The 13,945-nt window shown below is 35.8% G+C and overlaps 1 protein-coding gene across 39 annotated transcripts in view; it reads right to left on the reverse strand.

The window, feature by feature from the left end:
* PHC3 (polyhomeotic homolog 3) overlaps window positions 1–13,945 on the reverse strand; it is a 104,396-nt gene that overhangs the window by 30,646 nt on the left and 59,805 nt on the right. For all 39 annotated transcript variants that reach the window (XR_013413632.1, XR_013413631.1, XR_013413636.1 and 36 more), the window contains 2 exons: window positions 10,025–10,275; window positions 5,881–6,040 (listed from right to left, as the gene is read on the reverse strand). Coding sequence is in view for 18 of the 39 variants with exons in the window: in XM_077991669.1 (XP_077847795.1) it covers window positions 5,881–6,040; window positions 10,025–10,275 (411 nt within the window). In the remaining 21 variants the exon portion in view is untranslated. The remainder of the gene's footprint in view (window positions 1–5,880; window positions 6,041–10,024; window positions 10,276–13,945) is intronic.

Below are 13,945 nucleotides of genomic sequence, written 5' to 3' on the forward strand. Positions count from 1 at the left end.
GCAGCAAAGCAAGACCCCATCTCATTCACACATATATACACATACGTAAAATTCTTTAAAAATATGCATATATCTAATTATAAAACAGCTCCTTTTAGTTATATTGCATTAAAATAAAAATAACTAGGCTTAAAAATCACAGTTTCATAATTTCCAATCACTGATGCTTTTTTTCATCATGCTTTTTTTCAACTTAATGGGTGCTCCCTATTAACTTAGAATGTCCTTCTTCCACCCTACATATGTAACCATTTTCAGGCAATATCACAGAGCACAAAGAACCTTCCATCCTAAATCCTGGGGTACTCAGCAGGAGTCACCCATAAGCAAACAACTTAATCTTCATGAACCACAATTTTCTCATCTGTAAAATGGGGTTTATAATACATTTCCCAAAGAATTGAAGTGACAATTATATGTGTGCCCAAAAGGTAGTAGGCATTAAAAGTGATAGTTCCATTTCCTAATTTCCACATAAGAACTAAAAGGGTAGTATGACATGTAATAAGCGCTCGAGAAATACTTTAGTAAAACTTGTTAAATTCTTAAATCAACCACATTTTGCCATTTTCTTGTATCATCATAATTCCTTTGCCAAGTCATATAAAAAATGCAACAAAAGCATTTTACTAAAAAGCATTTTACTAAAAAGCATTTTACTTTTACTAACTAAACCTTTTAGCTGTGAACTCCATATGTGTGCTCTATGGTTACTCATTTAATAAAGACTAAGATAAATACAGGGATTCAGAAATGCAGACATGGGTGGCATGTATTCAGTAGGCTCCGGTACTTACATTATCCCAGTTTTACTGGGGAAGCAGATCGCAAAGTGCTAAATTAAGTGAAGTAGCAAGAACTACTAAAAAACAAACTGTGAATTAATATTTGACATTGGTGGGGCATCCAAATACATTATCCTGAATAATGAAATCATGACTGACAATGACCAGTTTAAGGAAATTCTCAGGACTACCTTCATAAGCAAAAGTCATCAATTTAGTAGCAATGAGGAATAAACAGTCTGAAAACAAGTAAATTAAAAATTGCTCCTTCCAATGACCTTTCAACGGCCCAGTCAGGAGATCCACCAACACATTCCCGAGACCTGACAACGTAATTCCCAGAGGTACTGTTTTAATTTTGTCATGCTTATAATCTGATCTTATTATAATCTGATCTGATTGAAAAGCCTGTAGGGAGATAGAACTTCTCACTCGACCACCACTGCCATTAGTTCCAGCCCTGAAAGAGTCCACTCCTCAAGGTTATTCCAGGAACAGGATATGCTAAAAGCTTTGTTTCAAAGATCTTCTGTTAAATTAACATACAACACCTGATAATAAATTAGAATACTTAATGAAGGAGGAGAAAATACCAAACAGAAATGGTTTACAGTTAATCCAACAAAGATAAGAGTATCAGTTTTATTTCTCATAAAGAAGTGAGGGACATTAACAGATTCAAAAATTCTTGTTCTAATGTTCAGTCATATTTTTAACAAATTTGGTAATATTACCAAGGTCACTCTTTTACATTTATGAATTTAAAAACTGCCAAAAATTTTTTTAAGAACTGCTGATTTAGCTAATAAAAATGGGATTCTATGGCAGAGACAACTGGTAATTCTCCAGCATCCACTCTTTGCTTTTCTCCCATAGTTACAAAACCCTACGAACACGGCCACCCAGATTAAAAACAAGTTTCTGCCCTATGTGTGGCTGATTTGTAACCAATGGCATATGACTGTAAATGCTCACAAATTCCAGGTGGTGCTCCTTCCCCCATCTCATTGGTTAGAATGTGATCATGAAGATCAGCCATCTTGGAAATAAAAGCAACATTCTATGGATGACAGAGACATAAGACCCTGGAGCTTGAGTGCCCAATACTAAGGAACTATCACATAAGCCCTGGACTGCTGATCTTTGGGTTATGTCAGAGAAAATTAAATTCTTATCTTCTTTAATAATATTATTCTGGATGTCTACTGAAGTGGCCAAACCTGCTTCCTAATCTAGATCCCCCATTTTGTGGCATGAGGGGAAGTTATTTTTTATTTCCCCCAAAGACCTGAAATCACATGAGGACAGCAGCAAAAAGAGGCAATGAGATGGAAATCATAATCAGTGTGATGATATACCAAGGAAGACCATAAGCTACTTTGATGAATCACAATCTACTGGTGGAGACTCTCGTTATAGAACCAGCCTAAAGAGAACCACAGTTTATCCTTTATATGCTTATCATGAGGTTTTTTATGTTGAAACTATATGTACCACTAAAAGCAAAGCCACTAAATAAGTGACCTCACCATTTTACACTATAGTACTTCCTATAAACACTTAAGTACATAGTAATAGAAACATGAAAATTATAAAATTACCTTGGGAAATTAAATTAGAAAGTATTTAAAATTTTAGCACGTTTTATATAAATATTTCTCTTGTATGAAATATATTATCTCTACATCTTCCTTTCCTTACTCTGATATCATATCCTGCTGAACTACCCACTTGCCTTGAGAACATCAGTCCTTTCCTTCCTTTTCCCACCATGACTATATGTGTCAATTACATGCAAAACTTACACATACATTCTACAGATGGCCAACAAAGTTTCCAAAAACACTCCTTTATTCATATCACCTGCCTAAAAATCTTCAGTAACCATCCGCCCAGCTTCAAACCATCCACCTAACTTCAAACTTGCTTTCTAATATCCAAGGTTCTCCAGAAACTGACTCTGCCAGTCATAATTTCCACTACTCCTCTAATTCAACCCTTTACTCTTCACTGCCCTCTCTTAAAGTTACCTAGCACTTACACATTCTTCATGCACTTACTCTTAGTGTTCTAATCTGAAATGTTGTTGTTTATCTTAAATCTATGCATTAAATCTATGACCCAGCTCAAATCTCATTTTTATTGGAAACCCACCAAACTGGGAATAATCTTAGCCAGTTTTAAAGTTCTAAATTCTTCCTGTCTATATAATTTAGTGTAAATATACCATCTGTAGCTCCTTCATTACCTTTCTGTATGGAGATTCCCTAGATCCCTAGTTCCAAACTACATGAAAAGCTCATGGAGGGAAAGTGGATTGTATTTTACTTCTTTATGTATGTAAAGAATATATACATACATACATATATCTCTCATGTTCTAGAATAGTCTAACATGTACTACATGTCCATTATATTATAAACTGAGGATCATACTGTATGTGGTAAAGTTTCCTAAGCAGATTTCCATGTTCTTCCTATTGTGTACACGGGGGGGGACACATTATAAATACTTTTTAGCCTAGAACTTTCATTTATATACATATTGTAGATATAGGCCAAGAAAAAAAGAATACCTACACATTTTTTTGTTACTTTTCACTTCACATGAGAAATGTTCTCAGATAAAATAGTATGTGTAATTAAAAGACAGTATTTGAGAATTAAATGAAATTAAATTCATAAAAACAAAAGGCACAATACAGACCTTATTTGGATCCTGATTTAACTAAATAACTATAAAAGGACTTAAAAAAATTAGGGAAATATGAATATGGGCCAGGTATTATATAACACCAAAGAATTACTATTTTGTTATGTGTGATATGGCATTATAAGGAAATGTGTATTATTTTGAGAGATACACACTGATACATGTACCAGTGACTACAATTTTCTTTAAAACAGAAAAGAAAAGAAAAGAGAAGAAAGAGAAAAGAGAGAGAAAAAAGGCAAGGGAAAAGGAAGGAAGAAGAACAGAGAAAAGAGGAGGGGGAGGGGAGGGGAGGGGAGAGAAGACAGTCGGGGTCAGGAATGGAGGACGGAAAACAAAATGAATGATGAAGCTAATGTTGCAAAATAATGTTGAAATTGGGTGATAATGTTGAGTCTGGGTGATTGGGGATTTATTATACAATTCTAATGAATGTTTTAAAGTTTTCATGGTTAACATTCTTTCAAATTAACACAAATCAAACTGAACTCAAGTAGTAAAAATCAAAATTTAAACTAGTATACTCTTTGCTGTTCAAATAAGAAGTAAAACGGTGATTAATACGTTGCAACAGTTTATAAAGAACCAACAATGTCAGAGGTGTCATCCTTTTAAGTTAGAAAATCTGTGGTCAAAGACATATCTAGTTTGCTTACCAGCATGTTATATTGCTTGATTTAGCGAAGGCACATAGTATAGGCTCAATAAATATTTGTAAAGTGAATAAATTAATTTTAATGAAATATACTAATACATTGATGATAATTACTTAAGACACAAGTGTTAATTCACTACTACAAGGCCTTGACTATTCTAAATGCTACTGCATTAAATTGAACTCTGTCACTTGAAGGGTCATGATCAAAATTAAGAGGAATAGTCTCATGAAGATGCTCCTGTAGAATATGGCAATTCAGAAATCTCACCCCAAAAAAACAGTAAAAACTTAGCTGCTTTTAAATAGCAAATTCAAAGTATAAAATATCATTTTCATTTTTTTTGTTTGCTTTCCTTCAGTCATTTTGGATACCACTTGAACTTCTATTCATTTTATTTTATTTTATTTATGTTTTGAGACAGAGTCTTGCTCTGTCACCAGACCGGAATGCAGTGGCACAATTTCGGCTCACTGCAACCTCCGACTCCCTGGTTCAAGCGATTCTCCTGCCTCAGTCTCCAAAGCAGCTGGGATTACAGGCGCACGCCACCACGCCCAGCTAATATATATATTTTTTTTATATATTAAAACATATATATTTATATATCTATATATAGACATATATTTATATATAAATATATATTTATATATCAATATATAAAAATATATAAATATATAAATATAATATATAATATATTTATATATTAAAATATATTATATAATATATATATTACATATTAAAATATATTTTATATATATATTTTTTAGTAGAGATGGGGTTTCACCATGTTGGCCAAGATGGTCTTGATCTCCTGACCTTGTGATCCGCCCGCCTCAGCCTCCCAAAGTGCTGGGATTACAGACATGAGCCACCGTGCCTGGCCTTTTTTTCTTTTCTTTTTTTTTTTTTGAGATGGAGTCTTGCTCTGTCACCCAGACTGGAGTGCAGCAGCGCAATCTCAGCTCACTGCAACCTCTGCCGCCGGGATTCAAGCAATCCTCCTGCCTCAGCCTTCCAAGTAGCTGGTATTACAGGTGCATGCCACTACACCCGGCTAATTTTTGTATTTTTAGTAGAGACAGCATTTCACCATGTTGGTCAGGCTGGTCTCAAACTCCTAACCTCAAGTGATCTGCCTGCCTCAGTCTCCCGAAGTGTTGGGATTACAGGCATGAGCCACCGTCCCTGGCCTTATTTCATTCTTTATTAGAATAAAGTCTAAATAAAAAAGGAGTTTCCTCACTGAACAAATGTAATCGCCTCTTGAATGAAGAGTATATACTTAATATAATTACAATATCCACCTGATGTCAAACATCAGAATGCTCTGAAACAAAACAACCCCAGAGGCTCTAAAATTTTAAGCAAACTCAGTAAAATACTCATTTGTTACTTAAGTCTGCTTTAAAAAAGAAAGAAAATTGATTGTATTGATACTAAAATTCTGAGTTGCCTTCTCTCACATATGATGAAACTTTTCCCACCTACACTCCTTCAAAAGTCAAACTGACATTGAAGAAATTAGCACTAATCTTGCTATTTTGGCTATGTGACCATTGAGAGTCTGATTAGCTTTCCCATTATTTTAGTCAAATGGTGCATTATATGAGAATAAAAGTTGAATACTTCCAGTGAAATTCTGTACAGAATAAAAATCTACATCCTGTTTTAAGCAGTAAAAGTCAAAGTTAAATTAAAGGGTGTCTTAAGTGAAACCCACAAACCTTCAGCAATCATATCTTCCATCTCTGTGTCAGATGAATTATCTGCGTGTTTTGTATTATTCTGTAGCTCTGGCTGAACACACACTGAATTTATTGCCTGATTATCCAAAAGAGGCCGTTTTTTCACAGGTTGTTCTATTAGCAAAGATGAACGACTCACCTTTAAAAAAGGAGAAACAAAAAAATGAAACAATCTCTAAAAAGACATTCAGAAATAACTTGGTTTAAAAAACTCTTGAAATGAAACCTATTTGTGATAATTTACTAGTTCAACTCATCAGATCCATTTATTAAGTGCTTTATTCCTTGGGAAAAGGTGACGCAGTCTGGACCTGAATGGTTTATTTCTGGTCACCAGCAGTACAGCTGCTTCAAAGTCTCTGTTAAATGGAACCTGCTGTCTGAGTTTAGGCAAGTAGTTTTTGGAAAACAAAATCTTAAAATTCAGCAATTCCTTATCTTCAGAATTAATACTAATCATCCAGTTATCCTGCACTGTGAATATTCTGGTAGCTCAATCCAACACTGAAAAACAAAGGCAGTAACTGTCAGTATATTTAGGAGTTGGGTTTTTTTTTTAAACTTTAAAAAGTCTACTCAAGCAATTCTCTCTCAAGTTATTTGTGGAGACTAATTTTTTTCTTCATAAATTTAAGGTTTTCTTTTTCTTTCTTTCTATTTTTTGGAAACGAAGTTTTGCTCTTGTTGCAACGGTGCGATCTTGGCTCACCACAATCTCCACCTCCCGGGTTCAAGCGATTCTCCTATCTCGGCCTCCAAAGCAGCTGGGTTTACAGGCATGTGCCACCACCCCTGGCTTATTTTGTATTTTTAGTAGAGACGGGGTTTCTTCATGTTGGTCAGGCTGATCTCAAACTCCCAACCTCAGGTGATCCGCCTGCCTCAGCCTCCCAAAATGCTGGGATTACAGGCGTGAGCCACCGTGCCCAGCCAATTTTAGTGTTTTCCATATGAATGCAAGACAAAGAAAAGATCATCAGTAAATTTTGATTTGCCAGTATCCTCAACTAATTAAGATTTTTCATGCACAAAGCTTCTAAGAAAACTAAAATTCAAAGTGTTTAGGTGATTTGCTTACAAAAATAGAATGAGGACTAGATTTCAAGTCTTCTGAATCCTAGTTTAGCAACTTAATCCACTATAATCACAAAGGAAATAGAAAATCTTCAAATATTAACAAATTAACATCAAAATATTCACTTATATTCAGTATACTTGGTTAACTCAGGAATACTACTTATTTTAGAAATACTTTCAACAAAAACAACTCAGACCAAATATATTCATTGATTCACTGGTGAGCCCTCAGCTAATTTAAAAAACAGAATGACTAGAATATCTTATTCCTCAAGAATGCTGGTTAAATCTCCAATATCTGCCACATATGGGGAACAACAGCTTATTGGATAGAAATTTTTACATTTAACCTTAGAGTATAATCACTCACAAACTTTTTAAAAATTTTGTTCATGTCAGTTAGATATTTAATATGCCTCAAGTGAAATTAAAATTCATTAAAGTTATTGCTTAAAGAAAAACTCATATTCAATGCTACTAAGGGCATACACTTCTCACAGATGAATAAATTTAAATTATTTTTCCAAAAAATAATTCAGCAATTCATATCAAGTCTTATGAATATCTATGTAATAACTCTATTTCTAAAAATTCATACTAAGAAACTTATTTAAAATGTGTATGATTTATATACAGATATTCCCTTCAGAACTATTTGAACAGTGAAAAAATGGAAACCTAATGTCCAACAATAATGGAAAGATTACATGGATGTTCATAAAGTGAAATTTTATGTAACCTTTCAAAATGTTTCCAATACTATTAATAATATGAGAAAATAAATACTCAAATTTCCTCAGTGAAAGAACTGTATGTACAATAATAATCTTGACTGTATGTATATATAACATCTATACATTATATATACAAACACATATACATTAATACCGCAATATGTATATGTGTATATATACCACATAGGTATTGTGTGTATATATATATACACCACATAGGTATTGTGGTATATATGTACATATACATACTGTGGTATTAATGTGTACTGTGGTATATATACACATAAACATATTGTGGTATTAATGGGGATCATTTGCCCTGTACATTTCCCAAATTTTCCATTTAGAACATGTATTAGTTTTGTAATGTGAAAAACAAAAGTTATGGCTCTCACTAGTGGTAACAGATAATAATGGCTATGGCTATGAAGTGCCAAGTACCATAGGGAATAATTTATGCACATTTAGTTCTCTCGACAACCATAAGAGCAAAGCACCATCTCCGTCTGACGAATAAGCAAACTAAAGATCAGAAAGTTTGAATGACTTAACAAGTTACATGGTCAGAATGGAGCAGACGGGAAAAAAGACTGTTCCTCCATCCACTGTATGAGAATTGTTATAGGAAATCCAAGTTTCACACACACACACACACACACACACACACACAGAGGAAACCGAACACAAAAACAACTGACTGGGTAGCTATCTACCATAATGCAAGACTGTCACCCATGAATCTGAAAATCCAGATGACTCAAAATGCCTTCAAAAAATTTTCATATTTTTTATATCTGCCTGTCTTTGATATATTTTCCAAGGAAAAATGTTTATCTCTAGATATTAGCATACAACTTATGTACAGCTTAGCCTCAAGTTGTAAGACCTGTAGTGATAGAGCACCTTCATTCTGAGTGGAACATTTTAAAGCATTTGAAAAATATGATTGAAGGCTAAAATTTAGGAATAACGAGAAAATATATTGGCTAATTACAAACCATCAATTGGGTAACTTCAGCTGTAACTTCAGATGATTTAAAATAATACACTTTATGGCCAGGTGCAGTGGGTCACGCCTGTAATCACAGCACTTTGGGAGGCTGAGGCAGTAGATCACTTGAGGCCAGGAGTTTGAGACCAGCCTCGTCAACACGGTGAAAGCCCCTCTTCTGTACCAAAAATACAAAAACTGGCCAGGCATGGTGGTGCACGCCTGTAGTCCCAGCTACTCACGTAGCTAAGGCATGAGAATCACCTGAACCCGGGAGGCGAAGGTTGCAGTGAACTGAGATAGTGCCACTGCACTCCAGCCTGGGTGTCAGAGCGAGACTCTGTCTCAAAAACATAAATAAATAAATAAAAATAAAAATAGTAGTACACTTCAGCTGTCGTTTCAGTTTCCTTAAAAAGAAAAAATAGGCTGAGCGCCACGCCATGGCTCACACCTGTAATCCCAGCATTTTGGGACCTCAGGAGTTCAAAACCAGCCTGGGCAACATAGCAAGTCCTTGTCTCTACAAAAAAATACAAAAATTAGTGGGGCACGGTAGAACACACCTGCAGTCTCAGCTACTCAGTTGGCTGAGGTGGAAGAATCAATTGAGACCCAGGGGTCAAGGTAACAGTGAGCCATTATCATACCACTGCACTATAGCCTAGGCAACAGAGCAAGATCCTGTCTAAAAAAAAAAAAAGAAAAAATAGAAAAGTTTATTTCACTGGATAAACTTCCAACTACCTTTCTCTAAAAATTATAAAAATGCCGGGCGCGGTGGCTCAAGCCTGTAATCCCAGCACTTTGGGAGGCCGAGACGGGCGGATCACGAGGTCAGGAGATCAAGACCATCCTGGCTAACATGGTGAAACCCCGTCTCTACTAAAAAATACAAAAAACTAGCCGGGCGAGGTGGCGGGTGCCTGTAGTCCCAGCTACTCGGGAGGCTGAGGCAGGAGAATGGTGTAAACCCAGGAGGCGGAGCTTGCAGTGAGCTGAGATCCGGCCACTGCACTCCAGCCTGGGCGACAGAGCGAGACTCCGTCTCAAAAAAAAAAAAAAAAAAAAAAAAAAAAAAATTCTAAAAATGTGTCCTGAAATTTTTTTCCCTTAGTTGATGCATCTAAACTTAGCTGGCATAAAATTCTACATAAACATTTGGAAATAAAGGAAGTAAAAAGAGAGATAAATGCTAGATTAAAATGGACAACTTTCGTGAAATAAAATTACAAGTTTTTTATTAGAGAATAGTAATATATAATTTTTAAAATAATGTTATATAAATTATAAACACACACAAAATATGCTTGCTACTTACAGGAAATGGCTCCAATCCTTCCTGAATCACAAAGCCTTCAATAACATGGGTTAGGATCTGTGGTTTCACAATAGCCTGTGGAGGTTTATTCTCTATACTGGGAATGCTACTATGCATAGATGTACTGTTACTCCTTGTGGTGGCAGCTGGAAGTAACAATGGAGGTGGTGGAACAGAAACATGTGAGGGATCTGATGGAGATTTAATTACTGAAGCACTGACTGATGCCACAGCAGGTAATTCCACTTGCTCTGAAAAAAAAAAAAAAAAAGTCATTTAAAAATTTTTTAGCATTTTGCCCAAGCAAATGAAAGAGAATTCAAGAATAAATAATAACAATAGTTAATATCTGATACTTTCAAAAACTGTTCTAAGAACCTTAAGACCTCATTTAATCTGTATAATAATCTTCTGAGGTAGAAGCTACTATTATTTCCACTTTATAGAAGAGGGTAACATGCTCAAAGTTATTCAAACCTTTGTTTAACAAATTGGGCCGGGCACAATGGCTCACGCTTGTAATGCCAGGACTTTGAGAGGCCGAGGTGGGTGGATCACCTGAGGTCAGGAGTTCGACACTAGCCTGGCCAACAGGGTGAAACCCCATTTCTACCAAAAAAAAAATCAGCAGGGCATGGTGGTGCATGCCTGTAATCCCAGCTACTTGGGAGGCCGAGACAGGAAAATCGCTTGAACTCAGCTGTAATCCCAGTTACTTGGGAGGCGGAGGCTGCAGTGAGCCGAGACTATGCCACTGCACTCCAGCCTAGGCGATAAGAGTTGAAACTCTGTCTCAAAAAAAAAAAAAAAAAAAAATTGTTCTCATGAGACATGAAACTGTTTCAAGATATAAACTTACGAATAATTTATACTAAAATGGTTGCTTGGTTTTGTTTTGATGTTTTTTAATTTTAAGCTATTAAATCCCCTAGGTTCCTATTTATATATTCCAAAGGGTATAGGTGGGCCAGTGGAGTACTTTGAAAGTATGCTTAAATGAAATGGGGTCATGAAATCTACAGAATAAGTAGATTTATTTATTTGTATTTTTTTGGGAGACCAGCTACATATCGCCCAAGCTGGAGTCCAACAGCATGATCAAGGCTCACTGCAGCCTCAACCTCCCAGGCTCAGGTGATTCTCCTACCTCTTGAGTAGCTGGGACCACAGGTGTGTGCCACCATGCCTGGATAATTTTTTTTTTTTTTTTGAGACGGAGTCTCGCTCTATCTGGTGTGCCGTGGCACAATCTCGGCTCACTGCAAGCTCCACCTCCCGGGTTCACACCATTCTCCTGCCTCAGCCTCCCGAGTAGCTGGGACTACAGGCGCCCGCCACCATGCCTGGCTAATTTTTTGTATTTTCAGTAGAGACGGGGTTTCACCATGTTAGCCAGGATGGTCTCTATCTCCCAGACCTTGTGATCCGCCTGCCTCGGCCTCCCAAAGTGCTGGTATTAACAGGCGTGAGCCACTCACTGCACCTTGCTGCCTGGATAATTTTTTTAAAATGTTTTTTGTAGAGATGGTGTCTCACTTTGTTGCCCAGCTGGTCTGTAACTCCTAGACTCAAGTGATCCTCCTGCCTCAGCCTCTCAAAGTGCTGAGATTACAGGTATAAGCCACCATGCCCAGCCTTCACAGCAGTTATATCCATAAATCAATCTAGTTTCGCCAAATAATCCACCAAAACAAACTGTACTGGAAAACCTGTTTAAAGTCACACAAAGTCACACAATCTATAAAAAGCAAAAGAAAAAAAAAAAAGAAAAAATCAGCAGAAAATGTTAATTTGCTAATTTCTAGGAACAAATACACAATTGTACAAATCTGTTATCAAACTGAAGAACTTCACAAAAATCCTATCTCACATACCAACTCTTCACATGTACTTCTAGGAGGGGACAAAGGATGAAAGATTAAAAATTCTGAAGTAGGACTGAAAGGTACTTTTCTATAGAATGGAAAAAACAAATCTATGAAGAACTGAAACCTAAACTAAAATTTTAATGTCCCTTACAGATTTAGAGATAAGAGATACTTTACTTTTAAAATATAAAGCTGCATTAAGTATAATTTGGTATGTTCAAGAAATAAAGTTTGCTGTATGTTCTAATTAATATCCAGATCATATGCATAAATGTACCAAACTTACAGTCCTAAATTTTGTTCAAAATAGAGCTGTAAATTACTCTTTGAAGATGGTAATAGCTATTTACATAAGTTGTAAAAATCGAAAACATGAGAAACATTCATGTATTATAATAGAAAAAGAAACACAATTATTATGCCCTCTAGATTTAAGAGAAGTATGAGAGAAAACCCAAGTTCTAACTGATAAGATTTTGCCACAAATCTGTCTATTCTCAGTATCACTTACTGAACAAGAGATGTGAGATTTTTCTTTTTGTATAGATGCTTTTTACTTTCAAAGCATTTTAAAGATTTATAACAACTGAATCCCAGATGGAAACAAGTCTATTTCTGCAAGTTAGTTTATTTCAAGATTTGATAAGAGTTACTGTAAAAAAATTATCCTGTGCTTTAGTTCACCCTCAAATATTACAGAAGAGTAATAAGTATGAGGTAAATTATAGGAAGATTCAAGTCTACATTGTACTTTGACAATTTAGCCAGAGAGACGTGCTTGTCAGGATCTCAGACTACATTCCTGAGGAAAATATGGAAAGATACTCGTGTTCCAATATTTCAGAAATGTTTAAACTTCCTTCAAGTACTATTAGTAATGCTTATTTTGTAATTAAATCACAACTAAAATGTAAGTTTACTATTCAATAAAACTGACATTTATTTTTTTTAACTCTCATCTCATGACAGATTAGCAATAAAACTTACATCTCTGCCTTTAAATCAAAACTCCAGGAAATCCGCAGCAACATAAAACCGTTTCAGTGTAAACCACAAAGATTTGATACTAAAAACTTTCTTAAGTCTTTTGAGGTATTACTTTGAATAAAAAGGCAATAATAGACCAGGTGCAGTGGCTCATGTCTGTAATCCCAGCACTTTGAGAGGCCAAAGTGGGTGGATCGCCTGAGGTCGAGAGTTCGAGGCCAACATGGTGAAACCCTGTGTCTACTAAAATACAAAAATTAGCCAGACGCCTGTAATCCCAGCTACTCGGAATGCTGAGGCAGAAGAATCACTTGAACCCAGGAGGCAGAAGCTGCAGTGAGCCGAGATCGTGCCACTGCACTCCAGCCTGGGCGACAGAGCCAGACTCTGTCTCAAAGAAAAAAAAAAAAAGCAGTAATATAAAACTCACCTTAAATATTTTATATAAGTTTATTGACTAAATGTTTTCTACTTTTCAGGAGGGGGAAAAGTTAAAAGAAAATTAAATTTCCCCTTTTAGGCTCTCTAGAGATTTGCGATAGTAGTGAGGGAATAGAAGCTCGAGAGAAAAGAAGGGAAGGGGATATGGCACGCTAAAGAAAGCAGAGGGCAAGTGTTGCCTGGACAGCAGACAGGGACAGTGTCCCATAACAGTTTGTTTCCATGCCTGTTGTAGTAGTCCGTCTTAACTGAAAATGATAATGAGGGCAATGTACATATTCAATAGAACAGAATACGTACAACAAAGCCAGAACCAAGATCAGTATTATTCAGATCAGGCGTCAGCAAACTTTCCATAAATGGTCGTATGGTTTCTACAACTACTTAACTTTGTGGTTAGTAAAAAGCAGCCACAATATCTGAACAAATGAGTGTGTGGCTATGTTTCACAGAACTCTATTTATGGACAATGAAATTTGAATTTTACATATATTTTCATGACATGAACGATTATTCTTCTTTTGATTATTTTCAACCATTCAGAAATGTAAAAGCCATCATTAGCTTGGACCATACAAAAATAAGCAGCAAGCCATGCATGGTGGAGAGCACCTGTACTACCAGC

Source organism: Macaca mulatta, chromosome 2 (assembly GCF_049350105.2).
Source record: "Macaca mulatta isolate MMU2019108-1 chromosome 2, T2T-MMU8v2.0, whole genome shotgun sequence".
NCBI classification, from domain to species: Eukaryota; Metazoa; Chordata; class Mammalia; order Primates; family Cercopithecidae; genus Macaca; species Macaca mulatta.